Below are 23,625 nucleotides of genomic sequence, written 5' to 3' on the forward strand. Positions count from 1 at the left end.
AAGATGAAGTCGATGCTGGGGTACCATGGACTAGAGACCAAAGACCAGAGACCAGAGTCTGTAGACAGCAGACTGCCAGGCAGTTGCAACTGCCCCGCGGTGGACACGAAGGCCACGACCAAAAAGTGAAAAAAATAACAGAGCAGAGATGCCTAGGAAAATTCAGATATTAATACTCTTTCAGAAAGAAAATCAAGTAAAAACTATTGGAGAAAATTAAAAAACAAAAAAAATAATAAGATCAATCGAGTTAATGAATACTTCCCATATCCCTTACTTTACTGTATCTAAATTAAAGCCGTTTAATAATTTTAAGCACTTGTAAAAATCAAGTACACCTTCTGATAGAGTATAAGAAAAAAAATGATTTTGATGACTCCGAGATTTGTTTGCCATCGAGTCTAGAATCCATTTACCCTCCCCCGGTGCACTCCACCCATTTCTGGTTGATTTTCTGGCGATTTGGACGTTGATGAAGTGATTAACCAAGCCAGCGAGCATTTGACTTTTTGATAGCGTTTAGTTTATGAGCTGACCTCGAGGGCCTCCGTGCAATGTTCCAGCTATTTGGGATTTGCGGTTGATGAAGCCCTCACCGCTGAGCAGCAGGTGCAGAGCACCAAAGGTGAGATGGGAAATGGGAGTGGGGGCAGTGGCACTTGCAACATAGGTAGCTGGTTAGATACGGATGCAGTATGCAAATTGTGGCATCGCGAAGAGCCAGGTAGTGACTGCTTTAATGACTGATGAAAGACCCATTGATTGATGGACAACGGTTCTGGGAACTAACTCAACTTGAGGCCAGAAACTTGAAGCTAGTTTTCAAATTAAAGCTCAAGCTCTTGAATAATTTTAAGTTTATTTAATAAGAAGAAACTCATTGAGACTTTTCAGAGTAAAACTATGGAAACATCTTAGCCTTAGCAAAAAATTTTCTTTTAATTAAAAACATTTCTCATTATTTTAATCATATCTATAGACCTCTTTGGTGTTTACAAACAAACTTAAGTTGTTTTTTATTAATTATAAATTTATTATTCATGCTCAAAACTGAATAATTTGAATTTCCAAATCTTGAAAACATAAAACTGCCATAAAAATATTCAAAATATTCAGATTTAGCAGTTGCACAATTTTGTTTCCGAATCATTGATAATATTAATTATCTTTCACAACTCATTTGAAAATCTCATTTCACTGGCTTCCTAAATTTGTTTAATTATTTTTAGACCCCTCGATAACCTTGACTTTGTTCCGTTGATTAGCCTTCTGCCCGAGAACTAAAACTTTAGAAATTTGTACTAAAATCAAAGGCAATAAATTCACGTTGGATTAGCTTGCGAGAGCTGTTTAGAAAGACTCTAATGTTCTGCTTTATGGCATCACAAATCTCCAAAGCCTCTTTAAGTCTCCCCAACCATATCGAGTTGGTGGGTTTTATTGAAAAGCGAAAGTGTTAAAGTGTCTGTCAGTTTAAGGTCCCACCCATAAGCCCTGATATATAAAACACCTTCCGAGGCGAAGTTAATGTCCGTGGGTCTTGTTTTCAGACCTCACGAGTGCATTGTTCCCCATCGAAATTCAATAAAATTGAAATAAAAAATTGTGTAATAAAAGGAAATCGCTTATAAATGCCGAAAATGAAATATTGATGAAACGCAATGAAGCACTGGCCTGCATGTCAAGCGAACAAGCCAACTGAAGAAACCGACATCTGAATCTCGTTTCTCATGCATAATGCATAAACGGAGTGCAACTTGAGACATTGGAAATTTTCTAACGATTCAACGGACTCAAAAAAAAAAGGAGAAGAAATTAATCATACGAGAGGGGGTCGGCTGCTACTGGGCTTTTCCATATGCCAATCGAATCAATTAGACGATTTATTGGCATTGGCATTCAATTTGCCGTCTTCGATGTCTCTCAACAATTTCGAATGTCATAAACTGTGACGGGCCTGCAAAAGAGATTTACGTGGTGTCAAACGCACACAATGGGTTAATGTCCAGCCACAAATCGTGACCCCAGCCATCTATCGAATGCCGAAAGTGACCAGAAATTGAGTCATCATCATCACCATTGGCCGCGGACATTAAATAAATCGCATTCAAATGCAGATTTTTGTCAACCTGCCAAATGCCAGAAAGAGCCCCAAAGACCCGACGCCCCCCATCATGAATTTTTAGACGCATTATTTGATATTCTCCATATACATTTATATTGAATATGCCACACTGAGTGCAGTGGAATCCACTCTTGACATGCCCCAAAATTATGCTTATTGATTTAGCTGTCAAAAAGTGCATGACAATTTTCGGTTTCTTTTTTCAAACTTTGCTTATTTTTCATGTGCCACTCGCTGGCGAACAGACAACTTTCCTGGTGCCAAATGAGCTGAGCTATACAGTGGTCTCGAATTCATTTTCCATACAATACTCGGACATTAATCACGTTGATTGCAAGTCACTGCATAAATTTGTCATCGACTTATAAACTGACAAGTTAACTGGTATTTGAGCAGTGTACTTAGGCTGATGAATGTGCTGTTATTCTTCCTTCTTCCTATTCTATCTTAGCTTAATATTCAAAAGTAAGGGAGAGGACTACATTGTGCTTACAACTAACTGTGTATAGATAGGTTAGTGGGACTTTTCGTTACACATGATAGTGTGGCCGCCTGAATATGAATGATATGAATGATATGAATGATATGAATGATATGAATGATATGAATGATATGAATGATATGAATGATATGAATGATATGAATGATATGAATGATATGAATGATATGAATGTGAATGATATGAATGATATGAATGATGAATGATATGAATGATATGAATGATATGAATGATATGAATGATATGAATGATATGAATGATATGAATGATATGAATGATATGAATGATATGAATGATATGAATGATATGAATGATATGAATGAATGATATGAATGATATGAATGATATGAATGATATGAATGATATGAATGATATGAATGATATGAATGATATGAATGATATGAATGATATGAATGATATGAATGATATGAATGATATGAATGATATGAATGATATGAATGATATGAATGATATGAATGATATGAATGATATGAATGATATGAATGATATGAATGATATGAATGATATGAATGATATGAATGATATGAATGATATGAATGATATGAATGATATGAATGATATGAATGATATGAATGATATGAATGATATGAATGATATGAATGATATGAATGATATGAATGATATGAATGATATGAATGATATGAATGATAAAAAAATAAGTGTCTCTTTCCACTGTGCGTACCAAGAAGATTGTGTGACACTTGTCAGTGACACACACACACACACACACCTCGAGCACATTTGGGTGGGTGTGTTTTCGTTCGCCCGAGTTTTTCCCTTGGCTTGGCCCCGTAATCGCAGCTCTTATACTTTATACATGTGGGTAATGGGTTTGCAATTTGCAGTGACTTTTTGACACACATACCAGGCCGAGCACACACACACACACACACACACACAGCTACATGGATGAAGGGTCCCCAGAGCGGCATGACTGACTCAAAAGATTTATGTTTAATTTTTAATGACCAGCCGGGCAATGCATCAACTTCAATATACACTTTGAATGAAGACATTTGCCAGGCCACCTTTGACCTTTGCGGACTCGATTTACGAGTGTGGTTGTGTGCGTGGGAGAGATTATATCAAACGCCTGAAGGATTTACATCAGGTACGGGTACAGGTGGGACAATACACAGCTCAGCAGGTGATTGCAAGTTGGTTCCAGATCATCAAAAAACTAAATTTATTTCCCCAATTTCCTAAATTTAGTGTCCAGTTTGATTTATTTTTGCCTGCACTCGATGAATTAGGATGCACAACAAATGGTTTTTATATACAGTTTGAGTCTTTCTATGGCAGAAGTACAGTCAAACTTCTATAATTTGAATCATCTTTTAACAAGATTTATTAGGTTTGAAAAATGGTTTATCCAACCAAGTTTTTACTACCTTTTTATATCCTTTTTCGACTGTAAACCGATTAAGGTTAAAGATTACATAAAAAGTGGATTTGTAATTTATCTTTTATGGATTAATTTCACATTTTTTTATGATATTAATATTAATAATTGCATAAATTTAGATTTCTCAATATTGAACCTTTAATTTAATTTTATTTTATTTTTAAAAGGATTAAAAACCCGTTCCATCAATTGAATCTCCACTGTACTCCCACCCAAAACTTATACTTTTTCGGTTTAGTTTTTGTTTGATATTTTTGTGTGTAGTTTTTAGTTTTCTGTTTACAGTTCAATAGTTCAGTTTAGTTGTCTTTTTTTCGTATTTCTCTATGAGGCTTTGAGTAACAGGCATGACCGTGACTCTTTCCACTCTATCTGTTAACCCTCTTTTCATGAATCGGCTTACACGACTTTCAATTTGTCTTTTGTGGCTTTTTTTTTTTTGTTTTTTTGGTAACATAAACGGGAAAAAAGGGGCGGTTACGTGGAGGCGGAAATTGTAGGGCAAGCATTTCGCAATGGACTTGCAACAAACACGCGTCAACAAAAATATTTTCGTTTGCTGGTCATGATTTATCGTCAACTCGACTCTTTGACAAGCGTGTTATTTTCAGCATTTTTTATTTTGTCACTCGCAAGTGTTGCCTGAAATAAAATCTAATTTCCCACTGGGGTGGGGTCTCTTGTGGCTATTTGATTACCAGAATTGCATGAAAGTAAGAGTTTGATTTAAGGGTTACAAACTGATCAGAAATAATGATCAGAAACAATGTAAACTTAGAATTAAATGAAAAGCTTAAGGTGTGACTTAAAGAGTTTAAGAATGTATGAAGTGGCCTTGACATGGGGCATAAATCATAAATTTATGACAACCTACACTGATTTAATTAAGCCATTTAGAGTTAATTAGTTTAAACAATAAATCTCGTCTCAATGGCACTAGCAATAATGGTAATAAATTCTCATTCAGTTTTATGAGGGTTATTATCAATTGAAGTTGATTTTCTAAAATTTTTAAGCCTTTCTGGCAATGGAAAAGTAATCAATATTAATATTTTTAAATAGCTTTAAAATTATAAGACAAACGAGTTATAACAGTTCAAGGGAAATTATATTTTATATCTTTCTATGCAGATATATAAATTTGTTATAAAAATGATTTTATAAGTTTATAACATATTCTTTAAGTTCAACGAAATTCTCTCATTCCGCGGTTCTAACACTTCAATAAAGTCTATTTTTGACACTTCGATTTGGGTCAGAATTATAAAGTTATATGGCAATTGCAGCTGGCACAGCTCCATCTACATCCACATAACCACCACTGGCATTAACCATAAACTAAAAGTCCCGCTCGCCACATTCGAAAATTCCTTGTCACGTAATAAAATATTTATGCCTTTGGTCGCAGCTTAAATCATGCCAAACGTGATCACGGATCGTAATAGGGTTCTAACTGTAAACCCACCAAGCGAATCCAACCACCTTGACCCCAAAAGAAGCCATGGGTTAAGACAACGCATGGAGCAGCCTTGCATTTCAATGAATTACAATGAATTCTTCGTCGAGCTCATCATCGAAATCAATCACAAAGTCGGCATCTCATCACATGTGTCTTCGGTTAGTTACTAAAAAGCCCACTGACAGCAACAGTGAGAGAGATAGAGAGATAGACGGGATGATTTAGGGTGAAAGAGATGGGAATAAAGAGCTAACACAGACAAACTGCGAATGCATTCAACAGATACAAAGATACATATCGTTCTGCCGCTGACAAACCGTTTTCTGTCAGATTAACTAACAAACTGCTTTCGTCGCTCCCTAAATTGCCCTTATGCCCTTATTCTACATGTAAGTAGGATTATATTTACAGTTGCAGTGAGAAGAATAGTAATCAAATTATAATGCTCAACTTTTCTTGCCATAAAACCAACATTAAAGGTATAATAATTTGAATATTTCTATAAATTTAAGGTGTTTCAAAATGCGAATTTCAAATTTTTCATTATCGATTTTTTTGTTTTGTTATATTGGTACACTCTTCCTAACATCTGTACCAAGTTTCAATGGAACATCCTCTTTTGTTTGGTTGTGAGGGTAACGTAACAATTATTTTGGAGCTCGGCGATTTTTTTATCGAAAATATGGATCAAAGGATTTGGATTTTTGGCAAAAAAAAACAACAAAAAAATTCAGCCACCATATTATTGGCCCCATGTGACTTTTCTTGTTCCCAAAACTGAAGATAATCGAAAATTTGAAAAATTTGAAATTTCAAAGTCACCTTATTTTTAAAAGGTTTCGATAATCGAAAAATTTGAAATTCGCGAAATTTGAAGAGTCACCTTACTTTTTGAACACACCTCGTACTATTCATCTTTCCCATGCTGTACGTGTCTGCCGTATGATTTATAAAGTGACGGAGCCGCTAACAGATTTCGCGGCATTCCAAGAATTTCCCTCGCAGCATGTGTGGCACAAAAGAAACATTTAAACCAAAAAAGAAATAGAAAAGTTTGGAGTTGGGGGCGGAAAAGAAAAGAAAAGCAAAAGGCCCTTGCCCATGTGTAATCTTAACAGTCTAATAAAGTCATTGAAAAACCTCAACTTGCAACATAAAGCAGCCAGCAAAAAAAGACAAAGGCAACGGCACCATCGCCAATTAGTTGCGAGAATTTATATTGCTTTTTCGGTTTTCGAGGAGAGTGGGAAAATAATTTCTTGAAATTTATATTAGAAGCTGCTATAAATTATGGGGAAAAGCAGAGCCAGCCCAGAGTAGACCCTAGCTGGCTTAAAAAGTCACCCAAAGCCAAGAAAAAAGTTTAAAAAAAAGAGCTGCGTAGAATACGAAGCAATCTGGAGACAATAAGCACAAGTTGTGCAATGGAAAATGTCCAAAGAAGGCAGCGGCGAATGAATGGTACTTCAATGGCCAAGAGAGAGAGAGAGGGTCAGTCAAGTATTTTTGTATGGGGAAAAGCGGAAAATTCCTTCCAAATGATATACTCACAGCTCCTCCGGGATGAAAACAACTAATGAATGCCCCTGGCATGAGCAAAAACAGAAGCAAAAATATAAAACATCACAAAATAGGAGAGAGGTGGAAATAAATTGCACTGCCAATAGCAGGCCAAAAAGAAAAACGTATAAAATGTGAGTGGAAATTAGCTGAAAAATGTCATCAACAGCAGCAGAACAGCCAGGAGAAATAACTAGAAAAAATAATCAAGAAATTTCAAATACATCGGAGAAAGTAATTACTGCTGGGAAAATAACCAATAAGAGTTGGAAAATAGAAGAAAATTCTTTATGAAAGCAAAAAGGTTGATTATTTGCTTTTCATACGGCAGCCAAGCTGAAACGGACAGTTTTTTTGGGTGAAAAAATATTGAATTTGTATCCAAATCAAGTTGGCAACTGGCAAAGGTAAACACTGGACTTATTGGAAATGCAAAACGTATGTAAATTTAGCTTTCGTTAGTCAGCAACTGCAGTTCATTTTGGCTTTGTGTTTGTGGCTTTCTTGGGCCTAATGAAGTCGGTAAAGATTTGAAATATGATAGGTTTACTACTGATATGTGGTTGTATTTGTTGTTAGTAAGTTGAATATTTCCAAAGTTATGTTTAATTTTATAAGATTTTCCAATGATTTAGCTTTACTCTCTGAAAACCTATTCTTAGTCTACTATAAACCAACTGATTACTTTTCGAGTCCCCTCTCCTCATGCCATGAACGAGTCTCTATAATTGTTACCACTTTTATTGTGGGCCACGATGGCTCCCGCTGCTTTTGAGCTTCAAGGTCGTTGCAACCGCAGCGACAACCTTCAGCGACAACCGGTGGGTGGTAAACGATGTGCGTGTGTGGTTTTCCGATGTCATTCCTCAACCGCCACTGACATATCGCCACACAAAGGCCAAGCTGACTGTGGATTCTTCTGCACTTTTCCAAAGATCCGGTAAGTGCAAAAGAATGCTAAGAGAAAGAGCGGAAGCTGCAGAAACAGGAAGAAAACAAGCAAAGTCGGCAATATGGGAAAAACACGCCCACAAAAGACGGCTAAAACCTTAGGAACACAAACTGATACAACAGCAGATGGAAAAGCTATGAAAGAAGTGACAGCATTTGTGGCTGTGACAGGTCTCTTTTTTTGGTGGGAAATGGGAGGAAAACTGCAGGGTGGTGCAAATGAGGGATGTGCATTTAAGTTGGGAAAAGTTTGGGAGGAACGAGAAAATCTTTTAGGGCCTGTGAAACTTTTCTCACTCTCCCAAACAACACACCAAGCCTTTCAGCAATATCAACCAAAAGCCTAACCAAATTGCATTTTATATAAGAAAATTAAATTTGTTCAATATAAACTTTTTTTTATGCAACACTTTCAACGAAATCGAAAGGTGAAAACTGCAAGCCGACAATAAAAAGGAGACATTTTATTTGAATTGCAAATCTGACCTTCGGTTTTTTAATTCCTTTTTCATTCAAACAAACCGGAACTGGTTTAAAGGCTAACAAGGATTTTCAGTTGAACATTTTTCAACAGGCAGGCCGCGATGGAATTTGTTTTTACTATTTTAAATATTTAATTCGTTTTGACAAGTGAGAAGAGGCATTAAAAAAATATGATTTTAGCAAATTTAGGCAGGGGCGCTCATCAATGCCTATGCACTTAGTGCTCATTTGTTTTTGTAAATGCTCTCTGCATTTGCGATTGCTCTCTCATAAGGTTTGAGCGCTCGCGGCTCTATTTCACTAACAATTTTTCGAATTTCTTTTCCGTCCCATTCCTTTGCTATCTGTAATACAATTTGTTTTTGTTTTTTTCTAGAATCATCCTCGAAACTCCTTGCTATTCCACTGGCAATTTTTTCTTTTCCCCTTTCCGCCTCATTCCGTGGCTAACTGTAATACAATTTGTTTCTTGTTTCTTCCTTGATCCTCTTCGGACACTAGCACTGGAAATCATTCCTTATAACTCTAATTCCGTCTCATTCCTTTGCTAACTGTAATACAATTTGTTTTTGTTTCTTTCTAGATCATCCTCGAAGCTCCTTGCTATTCCACTGACTCAATGCACAGCTGCAAACCAACACAAATGCGTCACTAAATATGTACATATGTGTACTTTTTATTGTATTTGTATTACTAATTGCTCTGCCGTAAGACGAATTTGAGCATCCCTGCTTTATGGGATTAAGAAAAACCAATGTGGTTCTCATTTAAATTATTTTCCGTATTTAACCATTTTTAACTTAAAAATAAGTAAATAATTAAAGCAATTTGTTAAACAAATTAATTTGATTTCCTTTAATGTCCAGCAAACCAGAAATGTTAATTAAAAGTCACTCAAAATGATCCGAGGTAAGAGCTCATTAACGAACAGAGAGACTCAATATAAAATGAGTTTCCAAACCAAATAAAATGAATTAAACGCCAAAAAAGATGCCAATTAAATGGAAGGTAAGTTGGGTAAAGTCTGTGTCATGTTAACATGGCGGGAAAATTGCAGAGTTTATTGGCAGCAAAAACTCCCCTTTGCCATGGGTAGGGAGGAAGAGGAAGGAAGGAAGGATGCAGTGCATCCGGAGGAGGGAAAGGTAAAAGAAAGAACCCAGAGAGTAGCCGTCGCCATCCGCAGACATGTGTTAATTGTATTGTTCTGTGGAGAACAGGAAAATCGGTTGGGGAAAATGGGGCGGTGGCGCCTTGTTATTTTGATGGCTCACCTGCCGTCCTACCCCAACCTTTCACTTCCCTCCGCTTCTGTTGTTGGTTACCTTTTATTTTGTTTTCGTTGTGTTGTTTTACACGCAGCTGGCCTTTGTTGTTGCTCTTATTAAGCTCGTTGTTTTAGCCAAGTGTTTATTTAGCTGTTAACAATATTTCGAGTGCATTTCCCATTTACATTTTCAGCACAAATAACCGCGTCAACCCTTAATTCACATTTAAATTTTCGATTATGTTTTTAATTAAATTTTTTCATGCGTTTTAATTTCGATTGAGTTGGAATTAATTGGGAAAATATTTAAGATTTTGCATTCAGGCGGGAAATAAATGTTAATTGCAGGGGGCTAGGATAATGATTTATTATGGATTTGATTTTATGGGTAAATATGAAAATGTAATTTACTTCGTTTGATTGTTTGGTTTCAAATTAAGACTCCTTTCGGGGGGAAAGTAAACATTTCGTTAAGGGATAATCGGCAGTTTGAACAAATGTATGTAAGCTCAAAAATATCTTTTGTTAAAAATATTAATTTGCTGACTCCTTAATATATGTTAACTACTTGCAAATAAATACCTTTAACTTCTTTTCACCCCACCTTCATTAACAAGTTCTTGACTGTTTTTAATACCATTCCCCATTCCAACTTAACGACTTCGTTGGCTGAAGGACATTAACATGGAAGCTCATCTCAGTGACAGCTAAACTCAATTTACCTGCAGTAAAGCCAAAATGCCGGGCCAATAAAAATAAACATCGAACACTAAAAACAAACTAAAGCAGATAACTCCGCGTATTTTCATTTACCCGCCCCGTTTCCACGAACATTATTTGCTTTGGGGCTAATCTAATTGGTCCTTTTTTTTCTAAAAGGTAATTACACCAAGTTGGGCGGTGACCTCGAGGGGGTCGCGAAATTCACAAGACCCATGAAAATGCAATTAGCAGAGGGGCAGAAAAAGAATGTAGAACCTCTGTCAACAGACAGTTCAAAGCAAATAGAATGGAATGGCATCCGAAAAGTGCAAATCAAACGCAACGAATTAATTGTTATTGTTGAGTGTTGTTGCAAATGTTGGTTGCTGGGGCATTCTGTTGATTTTTGCTGGCCCACTAGCTGGTTTCAATTAGCCAAGCCGCAATGGTGAATGGCCAGCCAATGGTTAGCCAAAAAGTGCCGAATTGCCAAAAAGCCAGCTGCTATCCCCCAAACCCTTTCCACATTGTGTAAATATTTGACATGAACACCAAAAACATCGAGCAGAGCTACATGTCTGGTTTTGTTGTTAGCCAAAATGCAAACGGCATTAGCCATGGTCAGTGCGTTATGTCTAGGTGAATGACGGCAATACACTGAGAGAAGTTTCTTATGCTTAGTTTTCTCTATTTCTCTATTCTCTCATAAACGGTAAACTAATAAAAATTGTTAAGACACTGGCGGGGTCAGCAGGCGGTCACACTAGCATGTGTAACAAACAGTCACACTAACTTTTTCATACACACTTAGTTGTAAGCACAATGTATACCTCTCCCTTACTTTTGCATAAAGTTCATAATAATCTTCTTGGTACGCACAGTGGAACGAGATCTAAGAAATACTGCAACTTTTTCAGGAACAATTCTTTTTGATAATGAATGATTATTCATATCATTCATATCATTCATATCATTCATATCATTCATATCATTCATATCATTCATATCATTCATATCATTCATATCATTCATATCATTCATATCATTCATATCATTCATATCATTCATATCATTCATATCATTCATATCATTCATATCATTCATATCATTCATATCATTCATATCATTCATATCATTCATATCATTCATATCATTAATATTTCATTCATATCATTCATATCATTCATATCATTCATATCATTCATATCATTCATATCATTCATATCATTCATATCATTCATATCATTCATATCATTCATATCATTCATATCATTCATATCATTCATATCATTCATATCATTCATATCATTCATATCATTCATATCATTCAACTATACACAGTTATGTGTAAGCACAATGTATACCTCTCCCTTACTTTTGCATAAAGTTCTTGCTAACGAACACTATGTCTGTCCTGTTCGCACGATCAGCAAATGTCACCAATAAATGTAGAAATAACATAAGAATAAGAAATAAGGAAATAAAGAGCACTCTTCGTACAACGAAGTTCGTAATGGATGACAAAAAAGAACAACAAGTGCCTAAGATGACTTTTTTATGTCATATCATAGTTGATTTTAATAGTTAACTTTATTTTCCACAGTGCACTATGTTTACTGACTTATTTTCGGCATGACTAACCGCCAAAGTCAGAAGTGAAACCGAAACCCAGACTCTGGCTCTGAAAATGCTTTGGTCATTTGTGGCCACTATTTACTACATTTTCCCGCTGTCTATAAACAGAATCTCTTATCATCATCGCCGTGCTCACATTATGGAGCAATGTCAGAGCAACAACAATGGCTAATGACATCATCATGGCATCAGAGTTATCAGTGAATCCAGAACAATGGGTGCAATGCCAGACTCACCTCGTTCGTAGAGCTCCGAATGAGAGGGGTGTTCCTGCTGTTCCTACGCATCTCCAAGAGCTCATTTTGGTTCTTTTGCTTCTGGAATTTCTGGCTGTGATCCTTCTTATTCCACTCTTCCACAGAGACACCCTCATCCGACTGATATTCCGAGTCCGAATCCGAATCCTCGTTCGAGTACTCCTCTTCGCCACCGTTGTTGTTTTTTAGATTGGCATCGATTAGCTGCAGCCCTGGCCTCTCGGTACGCATTATGGGTCTCTTAGTTGTGGTCGTTGAGGTTGTGGTCGATGTGGTACTTGTGGCATGCGGCTTTTTAACTACCTTTTCCGTATCTTTTTTGGTAAACCAATCCCATATATAGCGTTTGCCAGCGGTCTTCACGTGCGGATTGGCCACACTGGGATGCTTGTTATGATGGTGACTAACGATTTCCAGTTCATCCGACTGATCGAAGGCATCGTACTCCGGTTCTTTCCAATTATTAAAAAGGGAGTAACTGGCCATTTGCTTGCCATCTTCATTGTTATCATCAATATCCGAATCGGAATCCCTGTCGTACTCGTAGTCGTCCTCATCACTATCCGCATCAGAATCACTGGTATCCAGTTCCTGTCGCCAGTTGGGAGCCCTGGTAGAACGAGGTTCAGCCCAAGAGAGGTAGGTCTCACCCCTGTCGAAGTAACGAGTGTGATTTGTGATCAGACCATGATGTGTGGTTGAGGGTGCCTCAGTGGTCATGATAGTCTTGGTTCCGATGGCCAAGCGATGTGGCTGATGTGGCAGCAGTGAGGGATTATTCACCGCCTGTTCCCAACTCAAATGATGGCGATTGTGATGACGCAAGTGGTGCTGCTGCATGGGCGGCGGCGGCGACTGTGGATAGAAGTAGGTCTTCTTGGATCCATCCATTTTAAAGTCCGAGATCGGTGGCTGGTGATTCCCCTCCAGCTCGGCCCGCCAGTGCTGTTCGTGCCGCAAATGCCGATGGTGTGGCTGATGGGCCTCCAGTTGCTGTGCCTGCTGGTATTGCTGCAATCTCTGCTGCTTGTGGGCACTACGATGACCCGGAGAAGAGGGAGCTACTGTGGTCATTACATGGCTGCCCCGCAAATCGCTGCCGTTGGCCCAGGCCAGGGGCATTAGCATCAGAATTAGCCAATACATTTTGAAGATCATTCGGTTTCCCCTTGGGAAATGCATTGTTTTTTTTTTTTTTGTTTCTTAGTTGATTTTCTAGAAATAAACCGTTCTTTGTTTTTTACACTTTTCACACGCGTTCGTTGTCGACTTTTCTTTGTCGTTTTTGTTTTTGCTTAAAGCATTTTCTTTTGTCTCACAATTTGCAATTAATATTGCCGCTTTATGTTTTGACACTTGTTGACGGCTTAAATAATTCGCATATTATTTGCTTAAAGGGAATTTTAATGGCTCATAACTGGAAATAAAGTTGCTTGTTTTTTTGTAAATTAAACTTTAATTGTTTTCGGGAAGAATGTTTTACTTTTTGTTGATTTTTTTATGACATTAAATTTGTACGCGGGGCCTTGTTTGTTTATTGCTGCGAGTTTTATTTTGTGATTTTAAGTAAAATCTTGATTTTCACTTTCGATTTCTTTCATTCATTAAAGTAGCTATAGTAAAAGTAGTAAGTTTTTGTTTTAATACTTTTTGTTTGGAATATCTCAGAGTTTGTTTGTTTAACTTTGGAAAATTGGACTTAAAAGGTTTAAGTTTCTTGTTAGTTTATTCTAAAAATTTAATTGAGTTTTCTTTTGTGTTGACAATAAGAAATATGGGAAATACTTTTGTGTTTAGATTTTATATATATTCTATATATATTCTTCTTGTCTTCTTTTAAGCTTTTCACATTAATTTTCACTTGATGTTTAAAATTTTAAGCATATTTTCTTTTAAGAAATTAACACTTAATAATTGTCATTTAATTTTTTTAATAATCTTTAGCATTCCCTTTCCTTTGAGCTCTTCGTCAATTTGTTCACCAACTTTGATTAATGGCTATTAGATTTTTGGCTTCCACCAATTACCGCGGACATAAATCTGCCGCAGAAACCGCGCGCGATTTTTGATGCGGTGCCAGGAGGCGAGAAAAAACGCACACACCCACAGATCCACTCACGCACATTCGAGTATATAGCCACGATTTATAGTATACGTTATACGTTAGCTTGTTTGTGCAATGATTTGTTTGTTTTGATTTCCTGGGCCAGATGGCTTTGGAGTCGGAGCTCCATAAAAGTTAATACCAACACTCCGGTAAATTACAAATTGAAATCGCGTTGCTCCACGGAGGGGCGGACAAATCCACAGTTCCCGACGTTCAGATAACGACTGGTACACGGGATCTCGAATGGATTTCAGTCGCAGGCAGATGCGCCCGCCGGAAATGTTGAGAGCACTGGGCCAACGCGTTACATTGCCAACAAATGTTGCGATCCACAAGAGAGTATCACGTCTATTAGCAACATGTTGCCAGCAACATTTGGCGGAACCAAGAAAAAGGAAAATTATGACAAAATCTATTACCAATCCCGGCTGATCAGCCTGGAAATTCGTTAGCTTAACCAGTTTAAAGAGCAGAATTTAATTTCAGTTGGACATTGTGCATGTAGCATCATAAAATAAAATGTCAGCAATCTCCCACACAATCTTCTTCGGGAAAATTGTACACAGAGGGAAAAATTAGATAGAAATTAATAGGAAATAAAATTATTTTGAAATGATGATTATTTTTTACTGATTGCCAAGTATGAATTATAAAAATAAATAAGAAAAATAAACTTCAAACATAAAGGAAATAAAGTTTAAAATTGATTTTAGGATAAATTCAAGTTTAACCCCAACATTAAGTACTAAAGAAGTTTTTCTCCTAGTGTAACAATCATCTTCATCTCAAACCACATCAACAGCTTTGGCTTTACGCCCATGTCTGTTAGGTTCCTGCTGACTGGCTGAGAACTTCTTCTCAAGTTCTTAAAATCCCAAGATTGTTGTGCGTTGGCTGCTGAGTTTTGCCGCCCGTGTGGGCAGTGGCACCCAGACCTCAGACAGCCATTACACAATAATAATAACGAGACGGTGTTTTATTTCCACCTTCGAGACGCATCTTCTGTTTGTTTTACCGAACCACAGAATGTGCGATTTCCCGGAAAACTAGACAGACTTTAATATCCTTCAGAGCATCGGTAATTGAACAAATTTTCCAACTAATTGCCATTAAACGAAATGTATATAAAAAAAAAAAAAAACGAAAACGAAAAAGGTTTCCACCCGTGAGTCACCGCTTTTAGAAGAGGGAAAACTTCTTAGCATGATCATAAAAAAAGTGGCCCCTCCTAAGACTGATCGATGATAAAAGATAAACGGCGAAAGAAGGGTTGCGGCCCGAAATGAAGTCTTAAAGAACATTTTATTATTATTCTTCTAACCAATTTTTCTTTCCGGAAAATTGATTTTCCTTGCTGGGCGTGCAAATAGGATTTGTCAGGCGATCATTAAAAAAAAAAGATTTTCTAAGTTTCCCACTAAATCACAGATGCCTAAGATAGCTGATTATGGTGAATTATGGACAGCCTTAGTTAATTTCCTTCTATAACTTCTTTCTAAGAGTTCTCTTTAATATTATTAGCATTCCCTTCCTTTGTGATCTTTAGTTTTCCCCCTGCCTTTTTTTGTTATGGCCTTTCTTGTTTGATTTTCCTAAGCTCCAAGGCAAACAAGTTTCGTTTTCTTTCGTTTGAAGATTGTAAAGATTGTTATATCATTGCTGGGCCTGTGTGTGTGGGTCTTGGGGTGAGTTTCGGTAGGTGATAAGCTATAAAGCTAGATGTGCTGGCTGTGCTCATAAAAAGTATTATTATTATGTGTTGAATTTTACGCTCGATTTGAGTTTTCTTTTGGTTTGAAACACTTAAGAAATGCCAAAAAGGCAAGCTGACGTTTGTAGGCAAATGAAATTTCCTTTCTTATAAGACAAAGGGGTTTGAATCTGAGGAAAAACGAGGAAAAATATATGGAAAAATTACTAAAAAATCACAATTCCATCAAGTAGGAAAAACATAATCCATCGAACTCTTTCCTTAACCTGCTTGGATATTCATGAATTTTCCGTTAATCGTTTATATTTTTCATACGTACTTCAACTTCCTGCAACTTTTGCCACACAATTAAGTGGCCTATGAAACTCATATGCAATTATGCTAAAGATTTTCCGAAACATCCTCGGGCCACACGTAAGCCAGCGCTCATGGCCCCCCGTCCTCGGGCCAAAAACCCTAAGCCAAGTTAAGCCAACTAATTTGCAACATTCTCAACTTCTCAACAAGTTTTCAACGATGCCGCCCCAAAACCGAAATTCACGCTGCAGCAGGAGGCAATTTAATAATCATGAGGCAATTTACACTGCACTCCACTCCAGTTCAGACATTTCCCATTTTCCAACCCTTTTCCCAGGGCTAATGAAATCATTGCCAGTGCTCGATAAAGCGTTAAAAAATCATCAAGTTGCTAATTAGGTTGACTAAAACGCTTCAGCAAACGCGACACAAACTTTGTGGCGGGGCGTTAGCGGGTTAAGGCATTAAAAAGCCAACCTCTTTCCCCTTTAACCCAAGCAAAAGTTTCCTAACCCGGCAGCTTTTCCCAGTGTTTTCTTTTTAACTTTTCTTAATTGTTGCCCAAGAAGTTTTTCAAGCTGAAAAGGGAACAAAAAATATATTTTAAATTAATTTGACCGACATCGGGAAGGTAAATAAATAAATCACCAAGAACTGCAAAATAAATTAAATTAATTTAAGAACTAAAATATAATTTAAGTTGAGAGGATTAAATGAAAAGCTTTTATTGATAAACAAATGCTCTTTATTAATCAAATTATCATTAAATTCAATTTCAATAAAAAACGTCGTTCATTTGGCAAATCAATAAATTTTTTGATTTTTTGTCAGTAATTAATTTATTTTTGCCTTTTTATTGAATTTCATATAAAACTATAAATGAAAACAGAAATCTATTTCCCCAGCGGCAACTTTTCATTTGCACTTTTTAGCTAGCGACAAAATTATAAAAATTTAATCGCATTTTCCGCCAAAGGGAGAAAATTCATTGCCCTTTGGGGGCCAGACAGTAATTAGCATTTCCCGATCGACCTAATCAATCAGGCAGCGGGGCGGGGCTGCAGGTTAAATGCCAATAAAGTTCCTGGAAAAACAATAATAGAGCAAAAAAACAAAAAAAAAGACAGCAAAGTCAAGAGCGATAAACAAAGTGGAGCAAAGGCATGGGAAATGGCGGGGCTGTGTGGGTGTGGCAACTTTTGGCTCAAATTGTTTTTCCAGCTGTAGTTGCTGTTATCCTTGTTGTTGTTGTTGCTGTGATTGTAATGGATGAATTTCCTTGGCTTAGCTGCTGGGCAATCTATAAGATACAAAGATACAAAGCTGTGAGTCGGTCGGGCCATGGCGAACATGGAGTTATTTTCTTTTGGGGGCGTCGTGTGTTCGGGGGCGTGTCTCCAGCAATTTTCTAGTTGATATCTTCACCAAGTGGGCCAACGTGTGCAGGAATCCGGCAAAGGAGCGTCATGAACAAACAGACTAAGTAAGCGATTGCCAGGGGAATAAATGGCCAAGAAACTAAAAAGGCAACTAAATTGGGCCAAAACGGCAATAGCTAGGCAAAGGGGGGTAACAAAATACTTTGTGCTTCAGCTAACTGGGTAAACTAAAAAGGAATTTGTAAGTTAGAGTGGCCACCTAAATGACTTTAGTTTGGGTAGATGTTCTTGCTTTTTTTTGGGGTATTTTTTTAAGATATTTTTAGTGAGAAATACAAATAATAGAAATAGTATTATTAGTCATTTGATATTACTATCTCAAATCCTTCTTCCTCAAGACCTTAATTAAGCTTCAAAAATAGTTGACAGTCTTTGCTAGAGGCATGCAAAATGCTGCCTTAAATAACAACTGTTATGATTTATAGCAGCACTTTTTCGTTTTCCTCTTTTCACCTCATTCCGTCACCAAACCGCAATATAATTTGTTCTTGTTTCTTCCTGGATCATCCTCGAACTCCTTGCTATTCCACTAACACTTTTTCGTATTCAACTTTCCACCTCATTCCGTCACCAACCGCAATATAATTTGTTCTTGTTTCTTCCTGGATCATCCTCGAACTCCTTGCTATTCCCCTAAGACTTTTCGTGGTCCGTTTTCCGCCTCATTCCGTCGCCTTGTTTTTTCTTGTTTCTTCCTCGATCATCCTCGGACACTTGCACTGGAATTCATTCCTTATAACTTCTGTTTGCACTTTGAAGTTTCTTTCTTATTTGGCGAGTCAGTAAAATGATGAATGATGAATTGGTAAGCAAAAGAAAGAGTGCAAACCAACACCAAAAATGTCACTAAATATGTGCACGTTTTCTTTGTATTTCTGTTAGTAAATGCTCCGCCGTAAGACGAATTTGAGCTTCCCTGATTTAAAGAAAAACCCCATTCATTGTCTTAACTTCCTTAGCTTCCTTTCGTTCACTTTTAGTCGGCTATCAGTCTTCACCTGGCACACTTTGTAGCTACTTTTATGACAAATATAACCCCAAAAGAATGCCAAAGCGCACAAAGTTGCCTCAAACGAACAACAGCCACGCCCTTTAGCACCGCCCACATGCGTCAAGGAACTTGGTAAATATGTATGTATGTACATATGTACATATGTATGTATATATATGTATATTCCTACTAGGAGATAGCCCGAGACAAATGCCTTTGCCATTGAAGACGAGTTGCCATCATCGGCGGTGTCGGTGTCGGTGTCGGTGTCCCTCTTGTCTCCTTTTGCCTCGTTAAAATCTGTGAAAAAATATGTCTGGCTTTCCGTTATACAGGGCGATATCTGTAGGGTTACAATTTCCTTTCTTTTTTTAGTGCCACTGCTGCAGCGCCTTTAGTTGTTGTTCTCGACGTCGTCGTCGTTGTTGTTGTTGGCTTGTTAACAACACCAGGAGGCAGACACTTCCTTCAGCTTCCGCAGCTCCTTCTGAGACACTAAGAAAAATATGCAATTCTAAGAAATCAAACCTGAAAAGCCTGTTCAAAAATAAAATAAAAATGTTACCCAAACCACAAATTTTGTATTTCTCAATCATTAAAAGTTTAACAAAAGTTAATATGCATAAAAAAAAAGAATAAAGTCTGAAAAGGATTTAGAATCATTCCAGATTTTGTCTTACCAAAATTACCCTTAATTTCGAATATATACATAACATATTTAAAATCAAAGCTTAAAAGTTTATAAAATCAAATCTTGAGATAATTTTTCCTGATTACAAACTATTTTCCATGACCCATCGATTACAAATCCGTTCTTATCACGATTCCTTGCACTTGTTCTTGATTTTATCAGTAATTTTTCGCAGCGTAAGTTTAACGCGTTTTCCGTTTTTTCCCCATTGTCTTGTCGCGTGTTTTGACCCTATCCCCCTCCCCTGGCCATGTTCTATTACCATTCTTTTTTTTGCGTTACTTTCTGGGTTATAGGCCCCCCTTTTGTTTGGCCAGAAAAGAAGGCGCCGCTTTGTGTCTGCTAAAATGTTTTCCTCTTTTTATCCCCTGGCTTTAGCTGAAATGTTTAACGCTAGTGGAGGCGGCTAGAATAGAGAATAGACCGTACAATATGCTGCCATTGATGATGATGATGATGGGACCGATGAATGGAGATGAGGTAGGTGCTCTCTGAGCCGAGCGGAAATGCTGGCCACGAAGGCAAACATTTCTGCACTCTTTAAGCGGGTCTTGAAAGGGCCTAGTAACGGGCCCTGGGAAACCCAAAGAACAGCTCAAATATTATCTGTTGACCTCTGGCTATGAGTCATAAGGGTAGCCAGCCATAAAAATGGTTATTAAGAAGTGTAAATGTCCATGGGAAAAAAGGAAATACGAAGAAAAACCAAGACAAGGCAGGGATCTCTTTGAAATAAGCCATAAATTAACAATTTAAAGTAGTTAGAAATGCATTTCTTAGCTTAAAACTTTAACTAACTTAAAGTGTTTTTGAAACTTTTTCAACTCTCTGAAGAAACCCCTCAATGACAATTTCTGCCAAATCATACTTTGTAAGCTTTTAAGCCGAAAACTTTGGGAGGGCGTATCGCAGAGCCTTGAAGTGAATGCTCGAGACTTGCCATGGCAACTTTGAAGTTGGACTTGGACACACTTGTTGCCACATAAAGATAGTCAAAGTCAGGGGGGGGGGGCAGGCAATCAGGAGGCAGGCCTAGTCACGTAGGTGGCAACAAATAACCGCCAGCTATAAACGACCCAAAAAAGTGGAAGAACATAATAAAAACCGAAGAAATCGCTCGAATGGACTCAGAGTCCTCACATCTTAAAGGAATATTAAAACAATGGAGAGGTGGACGGAGAAGGAGAAGGAGGAAAAGGATAGAGCTCCGAAAAGTCAGGATGTTGCCTCAGCTGTTTGCCATAGCTCAAGGTCAGAATACATACAACCACCCATCCAATGGTTGGGCAGAAGGAGTCAAAGGTGGGTTATAAAAAAAAGAGGTGGATAACGGCAAGCCGGTTCGGCTTTTCCTGGCCTTTTCGCTTGTTTGTGCATGCAAATAAATATAAAAATTTTATGAATGAACACGTATGATGAAAGAGCAACGAAGCCCATGGACGACCCAGCACACTCGACCTACAATGGGAATAATAAACAGAGGCAACTGGTTGTTCGAAACTATTTTCGTACATCCAGGGCAATATTTTCCATGTTGCACAAACACCAAAAGAACTTAAAAGGAGATCAGAGAGACAGAGTCATACAGTTTCCCAATACTCACTTTGTATTTTGACTTATTGTTTATCGGAATTTTTTAGATTGAGGGCTTTGAATAGTTTTCCAATTGCTTCTGAATATTTTCTTCAATTTCCTTCAATTAAATATCCTTCGATTTCACCCACAGTACGTTATCCTGTTTTACAGGAAAGCCCCCCACAACACCCCTTTTGGCTGCCCAACAGCCCAACTGCCTCCCTGGAGGCCACCTCAGCACTGACATGGTTTCGTTTAACCAGGCCAGAACAGAAAATCTGTTAAAGGTAAAAGCCGAAACCAAACCAAGCCGAAACTGAAACTGAAACGAAAGCAGGGGCGGCGCCCAAAGGGGGTGAAAAGGCTATTGCAAATACTTGTACAAGTTGGCATGTTCTCTCGGTGCTCGCGTTTCCACAGTAAAATGTTTCTATTTTTATCACCATTACGAGATGGAAAACACCACCCCGACATTCCACCATCCCCAGCACCGATTTCCCAGCTCGATCTTCCCCCCGCCACTGCCTGTCCCGCCCTTTGACTGCATTTGCATGTGAAACAAGCAGATAAATTCAGACATGCAAACGCCATAAATTTCTGTGAGGCGAGCAGGCGAGTAGCAGAGTAGCAGAGTAGCAGTAGTAACACAGTAGCAGTAACACACTAAAGCGGTAGGGTACTCAAGAGAAAATTCCATAAATATGTTAGTCTCTTGAAAATTTAATAGATCTACATAAGCTAGCTAAGGAATAAATTGATAAAGTAGTAGCTGTAGTTTTTATAAATTTAAAAACGCAAATTCGTGTCAAGAACATAAAAATAACTTTAAAAATATACAGAAAAGTTATTTATAAAAAGTAAAAGTTGGGTAGTAAATCTGGAATTATGTAGAAACTAAAAATAATAACAAAATATTAATATATTTCCTATAAACTATGTTAAGTTTAGTTCAAAGAAATTAACATTTTAAGGCCTAAAAAGTGCTTTTTATAATTTTCGAATTTTAAACACCGTTTAATCATCTTAAGAAAATACAGACTAAGGCTTTTATGGTTTAATTTTGATACAAAAATCTTAATTTTTACCCCATGATTTTTTCCATACAGTTTTTCTGTCAGTGTAGCGGCAAGGCATGAGCAAGGGACCGCAGCAGCGTCGTCATTTAAAATCGAAAATTTCACATATTTTTGCATGAAATTTGCATGGCGCAGCGCCCGGAGGAAACAGGAAGAGGTTGGAGATGCGGCAGCCAAGATGCAGCTTCAGATGCATCCAAACCCATTTTTCGTGTCCACATTGCGATACAGTTTCAGATACATATAGAGTCGGCATTATGTAGATGGCAATGCCATACATCTTGTTTCTTAAAATGATGGCTTAAATTTTTGGCCAGCGAGAACTTTTCAACTTTTTGCCAGAAAATTGAAAAAGTTTCTGTGACCAAAAAAATGGGGGGCGTATGAAAACAAAATTCCTAGACGGGATAACAGCATGACAGCATGTGGCAAGGAAGGAGATAGCAGGCCAAAACCAAAAGGAAGGTGGTGCCCTGAGGGGCAGCTGATGCCTGTGATTAGACCCGAGGCACGTTCCCCTGGAAAATACAGCAGCAGACCGCCAACGTGGACAAGATTTATGGCCTGCGATTGGGTTCCAGTTATTAGCAAAAGAAGCTGTAGCTGTGGAAGTAGTTCAACTCCAAAGAGTTGCCGTTGCATAAATCAAATTCATTTGCCAACTGTTTTCTCGAAGCCGAATCTGCTGGATTGCAGCCACCGCTCAGAAGCCTTGGCAAATGGAGCAGTCAAGTGATTAGCAATCATCATCGTCGGCCAACAGGTACCAGGTAACCACTGCAACTGCAACTGCAACTGCCTTGATTGAAATGTCCAGCTGCCAACTGGTCGTCATGGTGATTCTCTCACTTTTCCCCCTTTTCTATTAGCCGCAGATACTGGACAGACAGTTTTGGCTGGCTGTTGAGTCTGGGTGTAAGCAGCTCATCAAGGAGTCTCCAAAGAGCAGGCATGGAGGTATGCAGATTTGGTTGCCTTCAAACTGTTGAATTTCTCTTTAAATTGACTTAAGCTTGTCAATGTCAGAACAGGAATATTATTTACGAATTTTAATGAGGGAATCAATAACATAGATTTTCTTAACGAGATGTGTGTTTGTCTAATGTCTAGTAACTTATTTGCAATTAAGTTTTATCATAAACTTCATCTTATATGATATTAAAGTAAGAGATAGCTTTGTCTTTATGTCCCCAAGTAAACCCTTCTACAGATCCATCATATAGTATTTCTTTCTTAAATAAAATCCTGACTCTTCCTAGGTCAGTTAACCAGATTGAGTCATCAAACAAGCAAGCCAAGAAAGACCATTAGCCACCATTAGACAAGAGTTTTATGTTACCAGTCGACGAGAGCTGAAAGCATTTCAATCTGGTT

General features: G+C 37.7%; 1 protein-coding gene across 1 annotated transcript in view; it reads right to left on the reverse strand.

The window, feature by feature from the left end:
• LOC108106968 overlaps positions 1-13,208 on the reverse strand; it is a 64,752-nt gene extending 51,544 nt beyond the window's left edge. The window contains 1 exon segment of the mRNA XM_017214266.2: positions 12,344-13,208. Coding sequence (XP_017069755.2) covers positions 12,344-13,204 — 861 coding nt within the window. The 5' untranslated portion in view covers positions 13,205-13,208.
• Positions 13,209-23,625: the final 10,417 nt, after the last annotated feature.

This window comes from Drosophila eugracilis, unplaced genomic scaffold, assembly GCF_018153835.1.
Source record: "Drosophila eugracilis isolate 14026-0451.02 unplaced genomic scaffold, ASM1815383v1 contig_764, whole genome shotgun sequence".
Taxonomy (NCBI): domain Eukaryota; kingdom Metazoa; phylum Arthropoda; class Insecta; order Diptera; family Drosophilidae; genus Drosophila; species Drosophila eugracilis.